The sequence below is a fragment of the Hylaeus volcanicus genome, chromosome 4 (genome assembly GCF_026283585.1).
Source record: "Hylaeus volcanicus isolate JK05 chromosome 4, UHH_iyHylVolc1.0_haploid, whole genome shotgun sequence".
Taxonomy (NCBI): domain Eukaryota; kingdom Metazoa; phylum Arthropoda; class Insecta; order Hymenoptera; family Colletidae; genus Hylaeus; species Hylaeus volcanicus.
Genome location: NC_071979.1, coordinates 6,094,647 through 6,115,034, shown reverse-complemented (window position 1 = coordinate 6,115,034; position 20,388 = coordinate 6,094,647). Strand labels below are relative to the sequence as shown.

Here is a 20,388-nt window from a genome sequence, read left to right as displayed (position 1 = left end):
ATCTTTCGATTTTATTTAGACGTTTCATAACAACTATGCACGTTTCCTGCTGTAAATTCTACTCCCGTCGGAAAGTTTTGAAATACGTGCAACAGTTTGCTGGGGATTCGTTTCTGCATTCCGCGAAACCAACCAACTAACGCGTGAAATAATTTCTATTACCCGTTACACGGTATAGTTTATGATGTTATCGAATCACGCGACGATCCTTGCGTATGAGTGCAACACATTTCTATGAGTTTAATTACTGATAAAAGTCGGGTGGTTTTACCGTAATGAGCGATCCGTGAACAAGTGATACGTGCGTACAGTTCTGCGGTACCCGCAAAAAAGGTTAATCTTTACACGATCGTATGACATCTGAAAAGAACCGTTTAAAACGCGGGAAGACTAAAGCCCTTTTGTACGGAGTTCGGGACAGCGTACACACTGATCGAAAGGTTCACAGACACTTCGAGGTGACCGTCCTCTCGGTGCGCGCCCTTAATAAATACGTTCCTGTAAGTCGCACTACTTTTCTACGGTACCCCCACCACGGCCCCCCAGTGTGTACGGGTCGGTGGACGGTGATTGGTCGAGTCGGTGATTGGCGTCACTGGTGGGGAGCGATCACGTCACGAAGCGAGGCCGAGAAGCGACGAGGCGCATGTATCAATGCGCAATCGCATCGGAACAGTTCAGGGAGTCGGGGAGGTCCGTGGGCAAGGAATAAACAGAGTGAAGAGACCGCGCGAGAAACGAAGAGTGGGGAAAGAGAGAGAGATAGAGAACGAACAGGCAGTGAGACGATCACGATGCACGGAGGCGAGCACAAGCGGCCAGGGGCACAGGGCTGAGGGCTGAGGGCTCGACAGGGCCTAGAATAACGTTCACGGGGACGGCCGCGGGCCAGCCAGCAGCAATGGAACAAACGAAAACTCCCGCGTCCCGGCTACTCAGCACGAGTTGCATAGAGAATAAGGACGACTTGGAAGAGGTAACATAAATATTTGAAATAGTCACTGGATACGTATCGGGTGCGAGGGGCTCCGCCATTGTTGCGACGGTCGCGCACGTCGCTGACCGCGCGGCGCCACAAGTCGAACCACGCGTCTTCGCGGCAACATTCAAATCATTTACATAATTACGATATTAATACACGTCTGTTACTGATGAATGGCAATTGCCAAGATTCCAACAATCGCCATTCTAAACAAACATTCTCCTCTATTTTAATTTTCCTGTCTGAACACCTCTAGTAATTATACCAGCGCATGTTTTGCACCTTTTGGTGTTAATATCAATCATAACACCTTGCGTAATTTTTACATTTACCAATATCCTGTTCACTCAATTATTCATCTATAATTTCTTTGAAGCTTACAATTAACTGTTTGGTACTCTTTTCCAGAAATTTCAGTCAACATGAATACCTTCTTTATTTACTTCATCTAAACATAAATATCTTTATTAATCTTCTAGCCACGCACGATTGTGACGTTTATGTACGAAAACGCGAGTCAATTTTATTTTTTAATCATAATTGTTGCATGATATAAGGTTAGTTAAACAGTGATGACACAAATACACAGGAAACAATATTATGGTAGAGGAACGCGATAATAATATGCGTCACGGAAATTGACAAAATTTACAAATCTCGATTTCTACATTGCCCACAGCTGGTGGATTAATAATACTATACAAGTTTTGTATTTTTCTCCTTAGTATGAATTTTAAGATTTTAAGCAAGTCTTACTTAGTTACTCCATTTGACAGTATTCTGTTTAAAAATAAACAATTTCTTTTTATTTCTAATACCAATAATCCTGTTCCCTTTCCCTTTCTTTTTGTAGACATTTGATTTAACTTGATACATTTATTAAAAAAATTAATGCAAGTTGAACATTTTTTCAGACACTGACATTTTATTCATTGCAAATTTGTTAGATGAAGTGTATACTTTTTGAGCCACATTAATTTATTTACTGATTTAACTAACAATTTTTAGTGTCTACCTCTCCTTAAAGATCTACTCCTTTACAAACATGTGTAGTTGTCAAACATCAGATTCAGATTCTCTTGAATAAATTAATATGTTCAATTACACATCTAAACTACATTAAATAGGCCATTGAATACTCTAATGCAGTTAAATCTGACATTGGTATACAATTTTTACTCCGTCTTTTTGTATGAATATAAAACAGGAAATTGATACTGTCACATATATGTAACATTAGACTCTCAAACAGAATCAGTATATTGCATACATGCAATACTGATAAAAAAATGTGTTATACAAGCTTGTGTAATTATCATATTTACTGATACATTATTTACAATTGACAATTTGTATTTATCATTTGACACCAATGATTAATTATATGTTTCTTCTTTTTCCAGAAATTTGACAGATGTTATACAGTGCTTCAAAACCTGACTGCAGGACTGTCAGAGAAGGAAGCCCATGATACATTGAACAATGCTGTGTGTAAAGACAAAACGCACGAGGAAGTGTCATTGGGATTGTTAGTGGTTATTCTGACGGATCCTCAAAGTGCTGCGAAAAGTTATAGGGACTTGACGTTAATTACGCGAGACGGTCTCGCGATTGTGTTAGGACATCTTAATCAATTAGTACTCGAAAGATATCTGCGATTGAATGATGTGACCAGAAGTCAGTTATTATGGCTACTGAGGGAAATGATAAGAACCAGTGTAGCTAGTGTGGATAACCTTTGTTTAAGTTTGTTAAGGCACGCGGCTGGTGGTGATATATCGCCGAGAAATTTGTTTTTAGTCGACGCGCTTTTAGACATATTTCAAGAAAATCGACCTTGGTTGGATAAGTTTCCTTTTTTAGTAGCCTCTATCGTTTATACCTATTTGCGATTAATAGAAGATCATAATGCACCTCATCTATCTGGCTTGCGTCAAAAAGAAGTTACATTCACCGTATCCCTGATAAGAGAACGCATGGTTGATTGTTTAGTTATTGGAAGGTACACCATTTTCTAAAAATGTCTTTCTATCGCTATTCAGATTTAGTAAAAATGCAAAGGAAGTAAAATAACATTTTATGTTTCTAGGGATTTAGTACGTTTATTACAAAATGTAGCAAGAATATCGGAATTTGAAGGGCTCTGGAAGGATATGCTTCTTACCCCAAAATCTCTTTGCCCAAATTTTAGTGGAGTCCTCCAGCTTTTACAAACGCGAACTTCTAGAAGGTTTCTGCAATCTAGACTTACACCAGATATGGAAAGGAAGCTAGTATTCTTAACAAGTCAAGTGCGTTTTGGTAACCATAAACGGTACCAAGATTGGTTCCAAAGACAGTACCTGGCCACACCTGAATCACAGTCGCTAAGATGCGATCTTATACGATTTATTGTTGGTGTTATTCATCCGACGAATGAGTTGTTGTGCTCAGATATTATACCTCGTTGGGCAGTTATAGGATGGTTATTTACTACTTGTACGTCAACCGTGGCTGCAAGTAACGCCAAATTGGCATTATTTTACGACTGGCTGTTTTTTGAACCAGAGAAAGATAACATTATGAATATTGAGCCTGCAATACTTGTTATGCACAATTCTATGAGGTCTCATCCACCAGTCACTGCCACATTGTTAGACTTTTTATGCAGGGTGAGTAAACAAGTTATAGTACAGTTCATAGCTACTTAATTCCATATGTCAAATTATTTAAATGTGTTCTTCTTTTATAGATAATACCAAACTTCTATCCACCTTTGACAGAAAAAGTGAGGAACGGAATTTTTTCGTCGTTGAGACAAATATTGGAAAAACGGGTTTTACCAAGTCTTTATCCATTGTTCGACAGTCCCAAGTTGGATCGTGAGCTGAGAAGTAAAATAAGAGAGACGTTCAAAGAATTCTGCTTGCCACCTAATACAGACCCTGGTAAGATTGTTATGAATATTGCATGCGGGTTTAATTGTAGATTATTATAAACTACTGCACCAACGCTAAAACATTATTCCACGCGAGATTAAGGTGTTCACAAATTGCACATTAAAATTCATGCCTTACTTAATATCATGCATATATGTAGATATCTACAAATGCACATAGTTCATACATGTAAATATACATGCATAAACGGGTGTATCGGAGCTGTTGATTCGTGAGCTATCACCATTTTAACATTTATATCAACTTTTCACATATAGTTTAACCCTTTCGGTACGCTACTGAGTTATCAATATTTCGTATCACCGCTTACAGACTACCTCCGCACCGGATGAGTTAAAATTTATCTTCTGGGCTGATTTTTTTAACAGATTTGATTACTCACTCTTTTTTGAAGCTTACAAGCACATTCAACGCTTACTAACTTTGGTTTTTGCATGATCTTTTTAAGCAGGAAATAAGGTTCCGATATATTCAGGTAAAATGGAGGAACTTAGTAAGGACCTTACACCGGGAGCCCCACTGGAAAATACGGGAAGTATGCCGGTTGAAAATAATCATGTAAGTCAAGATTCGGAACCAGCTTTCAGCGACGAAGAGGAAGAAATGCCGTTAAGGTGAAGTTTCACTTTGAAATAAATTCACGATGAAAACTACAGTGTTATTGAGACAAACGTAATATTACAGGATAGTGACGAAAGTTGAAGAAGAAGACGAAGACGACGTTCCATTAGCAAATGTGAAATTGAAAAATGAACAAAAAAATGCCAATTGTGTTGTCAAGAAAGAAGATATTACAACTCAGTTGAACTTAATTTTAGAACCAGAAGAATTAAGGACTGCTGTAGAAAGCTTACACAGTGAAACGGACAATGAAGTGAGGTGTCAAACGATGGAAAGGATAGTACAAATGGTTGTAGAAGATGAAATAGATGCAGAAATGATACCAGCATTGGCTTCTTGCATATCAACAATCTTATCGTCACAAATTACAGCTCAAATATTTCCAACGGATAATTTGAACGAAGAAGCCTTGACTGATAGTATAAGCACACCGTTATTTGTTATGTTTCGTAATCAGTTTCAGTTATGTAAAGAAGAAGACAATAGGCGGAAATTGTTAGCTCGAGTACTTGCAGAGATGCAAACCATACAATCAAGGATAGGTTATCTACTGCTTTACTTCTTGAAAGTCTGGGGCAAAGAAGAAGAAAAGCGGGAAGGTGAACCAAGGTTTGTAACGGAATACAGATCGGACAAACGTAAAAACATAATCGTATCTTGTGCGGTACGTAATGTTACGCGACTTTGTTTGTTTCAGCAATGTATTAAACGACGTTAAAGCGTCGGTTTATAAAGACTTTTGTGCGCATCGAGAGAAGAAATTAGATGCGTGCTTGGTGTCAGATTTAAAAGTATGCAAATTTAAACAAAAAAAATTCACTCGAGATTGAAAATAATTTCATAGTATGCGCGGTTATGTGACATGTGTAATTCTTTTTTCAGCTCTGTCACGAAGACAACATATTCATGCTGTGTTATCTTGTGCCTGATGTATACATGGGTTTTCAAAATGTGACGCTTGGAAACGTTCAGCTATTGCATTTGGTTGTATCGACCGTCGACGCATGCCAACTACAGGATTTGGTCTGTCAAATAATGCAAGGACACCTGAAAATGTTAAAAAAGGAATCCTTCACGTCACTGTTGACAGCCAGTCTTAATTGGGAAACCTTCGAGCAATATTGTTTTTGGCAACTTATTTTTGCCCACGACTTCCCGATCGATTATGTACTGCCTGTTTTAACTAAATTACAATTTCGTGATCACGCGGAAGCACTCACGTCGATATTGTTTATGCTTAAACAAGAAAAGTAAGTAGATCAGCCATCAGAGAAAACTAATTGAGGTTATAGAATCATGTTAATGTTAACGATTTCGAACAGGCCAACGTTAGAACTTCTGCGACAATTGCTTGCACGACAAAATGTGGACGGAGATATGTTCGTTGTAGCGACACTACGCTACTGGTGTCGCGATTACGAAGAGAAACTCGGGGAGCTGTTAGCGAATCTTTTGAGTACCCGTTATCCCGCTACCAGTCCGAACAAACGGAAACGATCGGGTGGTAAGCATAATCAGCAACCTGGCCCGCCTTCCGGCGAACAAGTTCTCGGCCATCTGGATCAATTGCGACAACATTGTACGTCCTCAGCCGAATTGCAACTCTACCATTCCGAGGGAATGCAAAGAGCTCTGCAACAAGCGCAAGCAGCTAGTAGCGATTCCTTAAGGAAGAGTTACGGAGACTTGTTTGCCCTTGCGGAAGTTAACGAAGAAAATGAGCCTCCTCCGCCTCCGCCTCCAAGCTCAGCACGGAAACATGCGGCAGCGTCGGCTGGAGGTGGCGGTGGCGCGAAAGGAGGTCATAGGAAAACTGGTGCTAATACGAGGGAAAGGTCTAGTTCCAAAAGGCCGCTACCTCGGTATCACCTGGACAGCACATCTAGTAGCGAGGTGAGCACTTGATAAATTTATGTGAACAATACCACTTTACAACTTTAAATTGTTAAAAATTCTGTAATTTTGAGGTTATGTACATAATTGTACAGTGCTCCTTTTACTATTGTCACGGAATGTACTTGTTCGATGATACACCATAATTGAATCTTTGTGCCGTAGGAGGAGGAAATCGTGAATTTAAAGCAAGCAAAAAAGAGAAAAAAGATTAATGCAGTGGGCTCTGACAGCGACTGACCACCCAGTGTCTTCAAATGTCACATGGACCACGTCACGTGTGTGCAGCAAGCTAAACTAGCCTTAAGAATAGTAAGATAATATAGTATATATAATAGATTTATTTAGCGCGACTTGTAAATATAGCGTACGTTGAAGAGTGAATGCGAAAACCGCCGTACCGACAACAAGGATCTTGCACATATTTCGCAGCCACAGTATATTAGCAACGTTGCCAGACTCTATTTCCATTAATTCCGTTATTTGTGTCGGGCGCATTCTAACGCGAAACAGATTTAGAATGCATGTGATATCTAACGAGAAGAAAATTTATAAATACTGGTTATAGCATTTCTAGGTAAACGCATGTGACAGATTAACATTGTCGTGGCGGATCGATGCTCTGGATTTCGGAGCTGCGAAGCCATCGTGTGTCTGTCAGATAAAGTTACCGAGAGGTGAGACTAGTCACGAATTAAATTATTTTGATATACTCTTAAATGTATGAACGCATAAATTTAAGATTAAAAGGATCGGATCTGGCAATGTTGGGAAGGGGGTGAAGCGACACGACGAAACTACTTTCCGTGATCACTTTGTTTCTAAAAAAAAAAAAAAGGAAGAAATCCGTCGTCCACGCGCAATCTTGTGGTAGACGTCAAAGAATCCAAGCACGATTGTGCCTAGTTTTATCATTCGTTATAATTTGTTTATTAATTTTGCGATTTAGCATGGTATCAATTGACCTATTGGCGAAATTTATTTCATTTTCCTTTTCCTTTTCATTATACTATAATTACCTCTTAAGATTCTCGCGTCTCACACAATTGTTAACGAGGAAAGAAATGGTTACGTTTGTTGCCATAAACTGTGAACGCAATTTGTACGAATCGTTGATAGCTTTTTATTAGGATTAAGGACCTTCTGCGGGAGATCGGGGATGTATCAAGGACGCCCTTAGCTCCGGCAAGAAGCGTACAGTTTTATGACCAAATGTATTTTACGTCTGCGCTTAGTAAGCATAATCATTCTCAAGACGCAAGAATTTTTATATTTTGCACGATGGAAGGTTGTCCGTTTTTCTAAGTATCGTTCTTTTTTTTTTCAAAATACCGAATATTTTTATGTTTGTTTCGAATGTTTTACGCGAAATTGATATTAGATGATTAGATGAAACATGCGACTGTTCCTCTTTTTAATCGTAACTTTTACGATGTATTTACATTCACAAAGAGATATATATACATATATCTGTATATGTTATGCGCAATTGTATCCGAATCGTTAAATTGATTTACAATTTATAAAGAGCATACTTCCTCAAACATTTTCCGTAAATCGAGTTCAATATTACTTATCATCTATTATCATCGTTTAGGTTAATTATCGCGTTGGTCGCAAGATTCGTTGACTTGACATCGTCTGTGGCACCTTCCACGAGTATAGAACCAGGCGTCATGTACACTTAAGTCCTAGAAAACGTAAGCGTGAAGTGTCACCGTTCACCTCTGTACATTTCCTGTAAAATCGGTTACTTGTAGTACACGTAAGTAGCTGCGTTATGTATTTTCTAGTTTGTACATACCAGAGAGAACGGGAACGCGCGAGTGTGTTGTGCGTGTCATATGTGTGTACGTTGTGTGTGTGTGTGTGTCTGAGAGGGCGCGGGTAGACATTTTCGAATACTGAAAGAGACTTTTTTTCCACAAAGAGGTTCGTGTTTCTTGCGCAAATCTGATTTTTATCGGACGAGAGCAAAAGTAAGATTGCGTATATGTCGGTAATAATGTCTTTACCTCGCGCACAGTGTGCGCGTATGAGTGCGTGCGTGCGTGTGTATACGTACCAGCCATTTGTAACTGTGTATAAGGTGTGACAGTCGATATTGTTATTAGGTCTTTTCTACTTGTACATAAACTGCGGCGTTATGTGAAAAAATATTTAAAAAAACTGGCGGATGATCAAACACGTGGGACGAATGTACGAACATGAAGAAGAATGCATGATGTAGAGAACGTATACGTGTGAAAGAGATGTTGGTCGTAGACACAGATGGACAAAAAAGCGAAATTAACGATGCGCGAGGGCAATACGAAAAATACACCTGTAAACATTTAATGTTTTTAACGATCTTGTACACACGAATACACATGTAAATACATGAATATATTATCGTAACGCGAGCATAAACATTTAATGTTTTTAACGATCTTGTACACACAGAATACACGTAAATGTAAATACATCGAAAAAATTACCGGAAGTAAACACGTGATTCCTGTTCGTTTCTCCTTTCGCTTGATATCTCCGCCCTACCCCTCTCCTCCTTTTATCACGCATTCCGAACACGCGGCGAACAATTTCTGTTTACATTTTTGCACGATTTCGCTCGCATCGCAAATGTGTCGTAAATGTTTAATTTGACATTTGTACTGTACGTTTACATAGGGTGGTCCACGCAATTTGCACACCTTGATTGATTCCTAAAGTATACGTTGTATGAACAATCTTTTTATAATGCTATATTTTTTTATGTCAATATGCCGTTAAATTGGCCCTAAGGTCGAATGTCATTCCGAAGGAAGGTTCACTTTGCTGTTTTCATTGAAGGTATGTATTCATTTTCAAAAGACTACTGGCATCCCTAATGGGGGAATTATGAAGAGAGGTGTTTAAGCAAATGCAAATTAATGTAAAGCAAGAATTAAATGAATGCAATGAACGAACAATTGCACAATTGATAAAACAGAATTGATGGTTGGACTGACAATGAGTCGCAGAAACTTATAATTAATTATTCCTCGTACGTCTCACCAGACGCAAGCCACTGTCTTTTTGGAATGCAAAAGCTTTATCTAGCTGAGTTTATCTGAGAACATGCTCTTGTCGTCACGCGTTACGGAGTGCTATCAAATAAGATTGTTGACGAGGAAGAAACGGAACACATTGATACTACAATATTATGACAAGAATATGTGTTTTATCGATCGATTTTTTTTTTTTCATTCTTTTGTGACACAGTTACTAAAAATAATGAAAACATCTACTAGCAACAGAATGATACGTTGGCATTTTAATAAATATGACTAACGTAAGAATGACGCCATCAATCTACGCATTGGTCTACGGCGTAGACTCTACGTCAACGATATCTCGTAGGACGCACAAGACTCTTCGTTCAACTCAATGGAAATGTAGATTCGCGGAGAGCTATCGAGTAGATTTCCATAACGAAAATTAGTTCGTTTCATTGTAGAGTCGCTTTTCCGAATCTTATATTGAAAGGATGAAATAATAAATTAAAATAAATGGAACTAATTATTTGTGGATACTCGTATTTTGCTACGGTTAAAGAGGAAATGGAATGCACTTACGTTTAATAAAAAAGATATATCAAGTGATAATCAATTTATTTTTTATTTGAATGTTAATGTAACTTTGTTTCAAGATACAAGAAGTTCAAATCCTCGGATAACGCTTTGCATGCTGGCCAGTTTATGGACCTGAGAACACTATAACCATCTAGCGGCAGCACCTGAACTAAATCGCCTGTGCACAGGCAACGCTTCGTGCTTACATGTTGAGCGCCTGTACGAGCGCACGGCCTGGGTATGCTCGACAAGTACGCATAGGGGGTTGCCTGTGCACAGGCGCTTTAGTTCAGGTGCTGCCGCTAGATGGTTATAGTGTTCCCGGGTCCATAAACTGACCAGCGCCAGGAGCAACATCCGAGAATGTACATTTTTAGAACTATAACAGCTTTTATCTTGAATTAAAGTCTCGGATAGTAAAATAACAGAGGATTTTTCAATTTTTATAGTATTATGAAGACGCGGTACACGTTCTTCGATTTGTCATCTTGAAACAGCCCGTTTAATTGATCCTAGAACTTGCAATGAACTACGACAAACGATGTTTGCACAATTCCTTTATTAAAAATTTTCAATGACATCAATAACAATTATACCCAAATGCACAAAGAAACGTTCTCTCGTTAACCAATTGAAACTGAGACAGTTCGATAAAAATATTTACTTTGTATGATCGATATACCCAGTTGCAATTAAATATTAGTAATCAGCTATGGATTTTCGACTTTTTAATAGATTAGTAGGCATGCACGAAGCCTACTACGTACCCGTGCGAAATTTGAAAGAATTCCGATAGCATTTGGCCAAGTGATTTATATTTTAAAATGTAATTGAATTTCGCGGAAAAGAACTTTGAAATGCCGCGAACATGCGCACTTATTTCGCGCAGCACGTGATCAAACTAATCAGAAAGTATGCATAGTGGGGAAGCTCATCGCGTTCGTTAAGCTTATAAATCATTCGGGCATTAAAGCAGGGTTCAGGTTTATTGGGTGATACAATGAGTAATTTTCTCGAATCTGTGTTTTGGAAACAAATCATCCGAAGAAATTCCAATTTAGCAGCGTGATTTATTAACGTTTAAACCATAAACGCGTATAATTACAATTAAGAAGAAATATGTTTCCGTTACATTCGTAGCAGAAAAGAAAGAAAATATTTATGAACGGTTATTGTTAATATTAGAATGAATAAAAAATACAAAAATAATAATTCTGCTTTAATGCGTGCCTCGTTCGATACATTAAAAAAATTAATTACTTACCTCGAGATGTTCATTCCCTGAAAATAAATCAAGGCGATTGTCCATTCAAATACGTGGTTCAAAATGCAAAGAGACAATTATTTTTAATCGATATATTTAAAATTAGTGGTCATGGCCAGTTACGTTTAAACAATACACAACACTGCTCCCACAGTGCAGAATTCGCGTTTACTTTCCTTTCAGGTAGAAACAGCGGTGTCATCGTCAACAAACAGTTTCAAAACGAATCACCCGCGAATTTTCCAATCGCTGTTCCGACAATTAGGTGCATATGAACATTTAAGACGGTCGAACCCTTTCGCGACGCACGAACGGAAATTGAGGACTCTACGTATACTTACTTTCCATTGTGCCTCCTTTACCGATGTCAATTAGCGCTATGGGCATAAGATATTACACTGTGGCTCGTAGAGGACTATAGTTGCCCTTGAACTATAGCGAGCATGCTTTACGGGAAATGATTATAGTCGCTCGCCGTCTCGAAAGGGTTCAAGGTACACAACGGTATGTAAGTTTACTATTATCGTCGGCAACACGCTAAAGAGGGACAGTGATTGCAAAAATTGTAAAAGTTCTCGACAAAAATGTCCGGGGTTAGAGAGTGGGCACAATTTCGTAGACATTATTCGAGCCGTTCGTCATCATCGTCAGAGACGGGAGAAATTGTGTTTGATCGAAAAACGACGAATAAAAAAACTGTGCAACGACTTATTCACAACGTTGATTCGATTGAGCTGATATTTTACCTCGATATAACGACACGAATCCTTCTCATTGTTGTTGGAAATATTACGGTCGCCTAAACGTATTTATTATGAGCCTCGCTTGACTGGAAACTAATACAAATGAATATTTTATATTTCGCAGCGTTTGTACACGGGACTATAATTAGTGAATTCGTGCGAGTTTCCCGATGAAAATGAGCCCAAACACGACTGTATTCGGATCGTATTTAATTAGACGCGTGAGAATGATTTCAATAAATGATTCGAATGATGAATAATCGAGAATGGTCCGAATGGGGTCGTGTTTGGGCTCATTTTTAACAGGAAAATCTCACAAATCCATTCCTAATACTTCCAAAACAAAAAAAATATTCTGCAAAATAACATGCCTTAATATTTACTAGCCAAGGACTCATCCCTTGTCACGCTACATTCAACCTTGGATCAAGGAAAGTCAATGCTCGAAAACCTCAACCCTACCCCGAAATAACAACACGCGCAAACCTAATCGGTGTCGTTACATCGAGGCGAGACGTAAATTTTGATTGCACAATTCGGATTGGCCTCGTTGATGACGAGGGTAAACAACGTACAGCTGTTTATCTTTCATTCGGTTAATCGAAATTCGTATCCGGATAAGAATTTCGCCCGTCTCTGGTCTTCGTGCTGTTCGACAATCTGTCACGGGCGTGTTGATTCTATAATTAGGTACTTATACGAAAATCATATCTAGCATCACCATTTCGCAAGGCTTTCCCGTTCACTTAACGCTCATGCAAGATCGCTTGGTAACGTCCCATTAACACGTTCTCGTTGTATACACGCGACAAAGAAAGAGTTCCTCTACGTAATCACACCGTCGTAGATACAATCGGGCCACGCACACGCAACTCTAATATACATACAGGTTCCTCTGGCCCACGCATCAGGTTTTCGTCGTTTCTTTCCTCCAGTCTTCTTCCTTCGATTTCTTCCGCGTCTTCCTCGTCATCTTCGCGCCGTCCCACGAACGCGACTCTACCATGGTATAGACTTCGTACGTATATATATGTACACAGTAGTAACAGTCTAGGCTCCTAAGGCTGCTAAAAGTCTCACTTGTAAGATCTCCCCCGCGAAAGAACGGGAGCGGCGACGCGTGTTTCAAGAGTTCAGGGTTCTCGATGAGGGGAGTGGGGGGAGAGAGAGAGAGAGAAAAACGTTGGAAACGTCTCTCATCGTGTGTCTAGTAAATCACTTCGTATACAGTGGCTTTTTTGTCACCGGATCCGGTCACGATGTACTTGTCGTCGGCGGAGATGTCGCAGCTCAGCACCGACGAGGACTCCTTCGACTGCAAAAAGAATTTATATCGGTTCTCGTGTGGTTCGATCTGCGTCCCGATCGGACGCAGGATGCATGCACGAGCGAAGATATAACAGCGCGCGCTGAAGAAACGGTTTGCTGAATTTACAGAAGGCCAGATATTAAGTTTCGTGATTTCTTTTTACGGAGAAACATTGCAGAGGACGTTTAGTAATTCGTTCGATTCATTTCACTCCCAACGGAACATTTCTGTCGCGAGTTTCTAAAACGAGACCATTATCCTTTTTATTGAAAAAAAATGCAATATTTTAGAGAAGTGTGTTTAAGAATTGTTTGCACGTCTTTATCGGGTACTGGGCATCGATATCAATGACACAGATATATGTTCAAACAGTAGATCGTGAGAGATGTGATGGGTTCCAGGTGATTCATTTGATAACAACCCTGCATCCCTTGCAGAACCATATTTTCTACTACACCCTGACTGTTCAACAATTTCAAAAAAGTTTACAAAGAATCTATAAAAAGAAGACTTAGTTCCCTGTAGTTGCAGTAACATGTTAGCGCTGTTGTGAAATTGGATGACAGTGATTTTCACTGAAAAACTAAAGAAATTAATTCTGAAAGTGAAGCATCAAAGAAACTGAATTTAAATGAAATTGATAAATTATGTAGTTTCCAATAGTCTAAATAACATGTGATCCTACCAGAAATGTTCAAGAATATTTGTCTGGCAGTCAACGGGTTAACCCTACAGTGCACAACCGCATTCTTCATTGATATTTTATTACACAACAGGATAAACAACAACTTACGCGCTGTTCCTAACAGAAACAAGACATCCACGTTACGAAAAGGTCACAGCACCATCGAAGATAATTATCTCTGCGGTAAAGGGTTAGTCGTGTTTGTTTCCATTTGAAAAAATCGCGCACTGTAGAGTTAAGTTGGAACATCCCATTCGATATCGCGCAACCTTTCGTGGTTTCTAAAGTACCTTATTCGATTGCCACCCACCTGGAATATCGAGGCGCCGTACGGCGTGCGCCAAGCGTTCAACAGATTGTCCTTGCCAGTGGAGACAAACCATTTGCCGCAGGACGCGAAACGCAGTGATAGGACGCAGGATTCGTGGACGAGCAGGCAGTACTTGTCGGACTTGGACGCGTGGAGCACCTCGACCTTGGAGTTCTCCATGCCAACCGCGAGCCATTCTCCCGTGGGACAATATCCCAACGAGAATATCTGCGAGTTCAAGTCGTGCTGCTGCAACTGCCTGCCTTCCCTAAGATCCCAGGAACGCACGGTGTTGTCCAGCCCTCCCGTCCAGAGCTTCGTGCCATCCGCGGAGATGTCGATGCAGGAGGCGCCGTCCGTGTGCCCTTGGAACTGCCGAATCAGGATCTCGTTGTGGAGATCCCACACGGCGATGTTACCGTCGCTGCAGCAACTGAAGCAGACTTTCGAGTCCGGCGAGATGGCCAGCGCGTAGCAGGCCGGCGCCGAGGAGGTCAGTTCGGCTTTGATCCGCGGCGTTGGGCTGGCCAGGTCCCAGATGATCAGCTGCCTCGCCTCGCCTCCAACTATCAGGGTTCGGCAGTCGGGCAGCAGCTTCACCGATCTGACCATTTTTCGCAACAGATTTTTCAATATATTTCCGTGAACACATGTAGTAAATATGATGCGAATTACGTCGTGCTTTGGTCTCATTTTAATCAGAAAAATGTCAGGAATACGATGGTAACAGTTTTAGAACAAAAACGGTAATAATAAAAAAAGGTTCGATCGTTGCATTAGCATTGTCTCATCGAGATATCCGATCCCGGGTCATGTTACTGTCCATTTATTAGATATAAGAAGTGTAAAGTGTAAAGTGTAAAGTGTAAAGTGAGATCAGATATAAATTAGCAGGCACAACATTGAGAAGCCGTTACCGGAGCTAGTTATCCGTAAAAGAACAAAGTATCCAGCATACAATTATTTTTCAAAAAATGCATCTTCATAAATTATACACTACCATTAATATATTATTTTAAAAGTTACGAGTTTTGTCTCGAGCGTTCATTTACACATCACTGTGCATCGTTAATTTGAAGAAACATGAAAAATCGCGGGACGTCTCGTGATTTCCTCGCATCGCCCTAGCGAAAACGTCACCGAGCGGAAAGATTCGATATAGCGTCGTACAAGTTTGCTCAGCGTCGGTAGGCAGAGTGCATCCCCCGAAGGAAACTGACCTAATATAATTGTTGCGTTGCAGGCAGTCCAGTTGCGAGACGGGCTTGATGCTGCCGCCGCCTTCGTGTCCGATGTCCCAGACTTTCACGCACCCTTTGCCGCCGGTGTAGACGTACTTGGTCGGATTCGAGATGGTAACAGCGCACACAACTTCGCCGTGAGTCAAGGTATTAATCTGACGCGCGTGACGTGGAATTCCCGGTCCTATCAGAGCGTCCGTGGGGAATGCCACAGGCTGCATTTCACCCTCGCCGTTCGCATGGAACGAGATTGCTCTGCGGTGAAATGTAAAACGTTAATGGCATTGTCGTTGCTGGGAGTCCTCGATGCCTTCGATCGCTTAAGAGCCGAGGCGTTCAACGAAAACCAAGTGCACGTAGAAACAATGTGGGACGCGCTTCCCCGAACTTAATGGTTCGCGCTTTAAACGCGAGGAGATGTTAACCCTTTCGCTGTTACACGCCCTATAGGCACCTCGAGCTCCGACGCGTACGCAGCGTGCGTAGGGGAGCATCCGTGGGATAATACGACTGGCGCCAATCGACTGGCGCCAGTCGATTGGCGCCAGTTAGCGCGCGGAGGTATGGAAATTCAACTGGTGACGGAAAGTCGACGTTAGATTTATGGAGGTTCGAAGTATCCTAGCTACAATGTTTGCTATTTTAGGTTTACTCTTTACGAGCTTTTTGAGCACGTTCTTATCTATTCCCAAAGTAATTTCGGTGCATGCTTCCTTTTTTTATTTATATTTTATTTATTTTCTGTGTCAACCTAGTGTTAATGAACGCGAGTGTTGGACGCAGCTGAATGCGCTGTCGAGTAGGTGGGGATGACGCGACAGTAATCGAGGTAGGAACTATGACAGTTAGAGGGTCACTGCTGTGTTTAGATTCTTTGCGTTTCTTCTACTTAGACCATGTTTATTTTTAGACTGTAATTAACATCAGACAGCATATGCTTCGAACGAAAAATTTAGGAATCGAATAATTAATTAAACTCCAATATAAATAAGCAATGTATCCGATCACTTTTATTTTGGTTTATCTTCTCTATTCCCTCTATTTATCCTCTTTTATCCTGTGCCCTGCCGCGTTACGTTGTATTATGCATCGATACGCTATGTTTGATTGTATCATGCCGCGCGATGCTGCGTTTCTAACGTAAAAATTGTATTTCATCGCTCCCATTGCCGTTCATCTTCTCCGTTTCAGATGAAGGATCCCAAAGCTGTTTGGATGCCTGTGACGCAAAAAGTTAACCGTTATCGACTGCCACGGTCATTAAACCGGAGACCTGGAGCTTTGGGTCGGGCATGATCCACCGAAATCAACAGTACAGAGTTTGCTGGGTGATCGCAGGCGCAGCCCGAGTGCACGAACAATTCCAGCAGCCACCCATCTAAGCAGTGACCCAGAGCGGCTTAACTCCAGCAACCAGACTCGCTTGTCATTTCAGACGATAATCTCTCGAAGGCTAGCTTAGCAATTACCAACTATTTGACGAAAACTGGCTCGATGAGTCCTCTATAACTTCTCTATTTCTCTGTAACTTTCGAAAAATAATCCACTTGTAACGAGTGCATTCGAGTTTCGCGTCTTAACAGCGAAAGAGTTGTACACCAAGTTCGCTGGCGAATTGTCGTTCGTGACACAAAACGTTTTAAAAGAATCTATACCATAATTATTCATACGGAGAATCTCAAAGAGAGTCTCATTTTAGGTAGACTAGCATAGCTCTTTAAGGATTAAGTCAACAAAAAGAATGCCATTTCCTCCGGAATGTCGACCCTTCAAAGTTCAGGATATACAGGGTGTTCCAGAGTTCGTGTAAGAACCGAAAATAAGAGTTGAGACGATTCTGAACCGAACTTTCCTTTGCAAAAATCTCGGATGGTGCATCGTTTTTGAATTATTAAAGAAAAACCAGCGACCAATCACACGTTGGGAACTATGTATGGTCTCGCGGCTGAGCGCGCTGCTACATGGTCGCTGTGATTGGTCGACGGTTTTTCATTAATAATTCAAAAACGAAGCACTATCCGACGTTTCTGCAAAGGAAATTGTGGTTCAGAATCGTCTCAGCTCCCATCTCCGGTTCTTACACTAACTCTGGAACTCTATACATTGGTAATTTTCTAAAAAAAGCTTGTGAAAAGATACTTATGGCAATGGCTACGTACGTTTTACCGCCAGGAACGTTGCTCATCCCGTTACTCGGGGGTATCCTTACGTGGCCATCGAAACCGAGCTGTAAAAATGGACGGAATGCATGAATTGTTGTACAAGTTGACCAAGGCCAGTGTCAAGGACGCGCGTTTCTTAAGAAATAAATTCGAGACACGGCCACGGGCAACGATAAGAATTATTCGCGGCCAAACGCATCGCGAAGGATTCTTCTTCCCGGACAAATTCGATTCACGTTTCCCGTTTTATTCGACGTCGCAGTTCTTGCTCGAGGGAGGTATAACAAGGCTGCAAACAAGCTCGTTAATGCGAGCTTCTAAACCTACGGTTGTCTTCAAGAGGGGCCCCCACGTCAAAGAGGACTATTACCAAGAAATCTTTTTGTACTTTAGCTTATTATTGCCAATCATCATTGAATCACTAAGGTATTTCGATAAAGTACTCTACTTTCGTGATCAGAGCAATAATTAGTACAGCAGTGGCGCGAACAGCTTCCTTTTATTAATTTTAGTTGAAAAATTCGATAAAGTATTTTGTTTGTTATAGACCCTTCTCGAAACACCGATAGCGATGGACTAGGGGTGTGCGGGTACCCGATTTTGGTTCGGGTCGGGATTTAATCGATTCAAGTCTTTAAAAGTCTCACTGCACAGGATTTTACTTAATTAGCATGTACTGGAAGGTCTATTTAATTTTGAATACTTTGAATTAAAGCGAATTGAAGAATGTTTCAGGACCCATGTTAATAGATTGTATGTTATAGTTCAAGTATGACAAAATATTCACTCTTCTATGTAGACAAGTAAAAGAAATATGTTACAAATAAAAAACAAATAAATTTAGGATGTTAAAGAATCACTTCTGTTTAAAAGGGCAGGATAAAAAGAAAATATTAATATAACGAGAGAAATAAATATCGCAAACATTAAGTTAAACAGTTTTCAAAATATTCATTTTAATCGATAAACAATGTAATACCAACAGGATCGAAATTATTTTATTTGTAATTATATCATAGATTTATGGGTTTAATATAGACTTTTGTGATTGATTATACTTGGATGACATAGCTACGATCTGTTGAATATACACACATTGCTATAGTTAAACTGTATTGTTGTCGGTATTGTTGCATAAAATCGCATTAGTTAATTGTTAAGCAAGTAGTTCACGTTGTCGAATACACGAATCTCCATCCGCATGAACGAAACTGTATCGCGTTTTCCGTCGTTGAATCCTTAAGCTGGATTCACACTATTCACTATTCGTTCAAATACCCTTCAATGGATTTTATCTTTTGAAGAACGACAGTCGAAGCACGGATAAAATGAATCCAGCTTTAGAGCCGGTTTCCACGAGCGTTGAAGCAACGTTAAAACGCCGTTGATATTGCTGACATTGAGCTACCAATTTCCCGGCTCGAATATGTTTAAGGTATACGGAACGTTGAATTTTGCAATTTCGGTCGATTTAAGGGGTGAAACCACGATAGAAGGCCGGATATTAAATGTTTTCTATAGAGAAGAATTTATTTAATTTTTAGTTAATTTTGAGAGTATCGTAAATATACCTTAAGGTACATTCGATAATTTGTTCACATTGAAATCTTCGAGTTATGACGAAAAAGTTGTTAATGAGTAAAAGATGATTGCAGAGAGCGTACAGTAAGTCCCGTCTAAGAGACGCTAACTCTGCCTCTTAGACGTCGAAGAGTCTAACACGCGATAGACTTTAAATTCCTTTCAAGCTCGATGCTTACTTTACGAAGCTCGCAGTTCCAAGAAACGAGAAATCCCACGCGCCTCTTAGACAAGATTCATTTCGTTACTCGTACATCCGTATATTAATCGATTAATCAGATCCTGGAGTGTACTATTAATACTGATAGGATGAAGATTACTAATCCCGACCCGACGCTACCCGAGCCGAAATTTTCAGGTACCCGCACACACCCTCCCGTTACGAAAGTGATCAACAACCGAATGTATAGTACATGGAACAAATATAGTGACTGTCTTAAAGCCTCCTTCTCGTTAAATCCGCGCTAACGATGGAATTTCCTCATTATCGTCGTTATTAAGCTTCCTGTTAACTATAGACCCGTATATAATGAATACGATTCATTTTCTTTATCATAGAATTTCTTGCATGTTTTTAAGGCAACAGGCTTCCATAAAAAATTACATAGTTTTGTAAAAAAAAACATCGTAGAATTGTCTTTTTGAAGTGAGACTTCTGTACCAGAATTTATATAAAATTGATATGCTACTGACGCGATAATTCGTAGCCAGGGTTGCCACGTGTTCTACTTGTTGTAAGACAGTTTGTATGGTAGGTCGTTGTATGTTTATATAGAATATTCTATTTAATACAGTGAATCGTTGGTAAGTGTCGCAGAGTCAGGTCCACAATGTGACATTTATCGAGCGGAGTTGGCATATGCTTTCACTTTTACTTGCACGTTCGCACATACATATTATACTCATCACGCGACAGTAATTGAAGAATATTTCGCGACACTTATCGACGATTCATTCTACCCGCAATACAAAGGCACGGATTCCAATATATGCTTCAGGACTTTTCGATTCTTTTTTGCCCAAAGAATTCCTGCACTTAATTTAAACCCACAGGCTCTCAAAAACAGT

General features: G+C 40.1%; 2 protein-coding genes across 7 annotated transcripts in view; one reads left to right on the top strand and one right to left on the bottom strand.

Moving 5' to 3' along the window:
• Nucleotides 1-395: 395 nt before the first annotated feature.
• LOC128874908 (integrator complex subunit 3) lies at nt 396-8,922 on the top strand. 2 transcript variants are annotated; one of them, XM_054120067.1, is made up of 10 exons: nt 396-976; nt 2,386-2,984; nt 3,072-3,633; nt 3,714-3,909; nt 4,397-4,535; nt 4,606-5,151; nt 5,240-5,333; nt 5,425-5,792; nt 5,865-6,435; nt 6,601-8,922. In XM_054120067.1, the coding sequence occupies exons 1-10, from the start codon at nt 902-904 to the stop codon at nt 6,673-6,675; spliced, it is 3,225 nt and encodes a 1,074-aa protein (XP_053976042.1). In that variant the 5' UTR covers nt 396-901; the 3' UTR covers nt 6,676-8,922. The 2 variants fall into 2 exon arrangements, with proteins under 2 accessions (XP_053976042.1, XP_053976041.1); XM_054120066.1 differs by having other exon boundaries at nt 4,370-4,535.
• A 2,423-nt stretch (nt 8,923-11,345) lies between these two features.
• Nucleotides 11,346-20,388, bottom strand: part of LOC128875441 (protein groucho-like) — a 152,211-nt gene continuing 143,168 nt past the window's right edge. For 3 of the 5 annotated variants that reach the window (XM_054121022.1, XM_054121023.1, XM_054121021.1), the window contains 4 exons: nt 17,737-17,804; nt 15,557-15,832; nt 14,337-14,940; nt 11,346-13,347 (listed from right to left, as the gene is read on the bottom strand). In XM_054121022.1, coding sequence (XP_053976997.1) covers nt 13,240-13,347; nt 14,337-14,940; nt 15,557-15,832; nt 17,737-17,804 — 1,056 coding nt within the window. In that variant the 3' untranslated portion in view covers nt 11,346-13,239. The remainder of the gene's footprint in view (nt 13,348-14,336; nt 14,941-15,556; nt 15,833-17,736; nt 17,805-20,388) is intronic. The other 2 variants (XM_054121025.1, XM_054121024.1) reach the window with 1 other exon arrangement.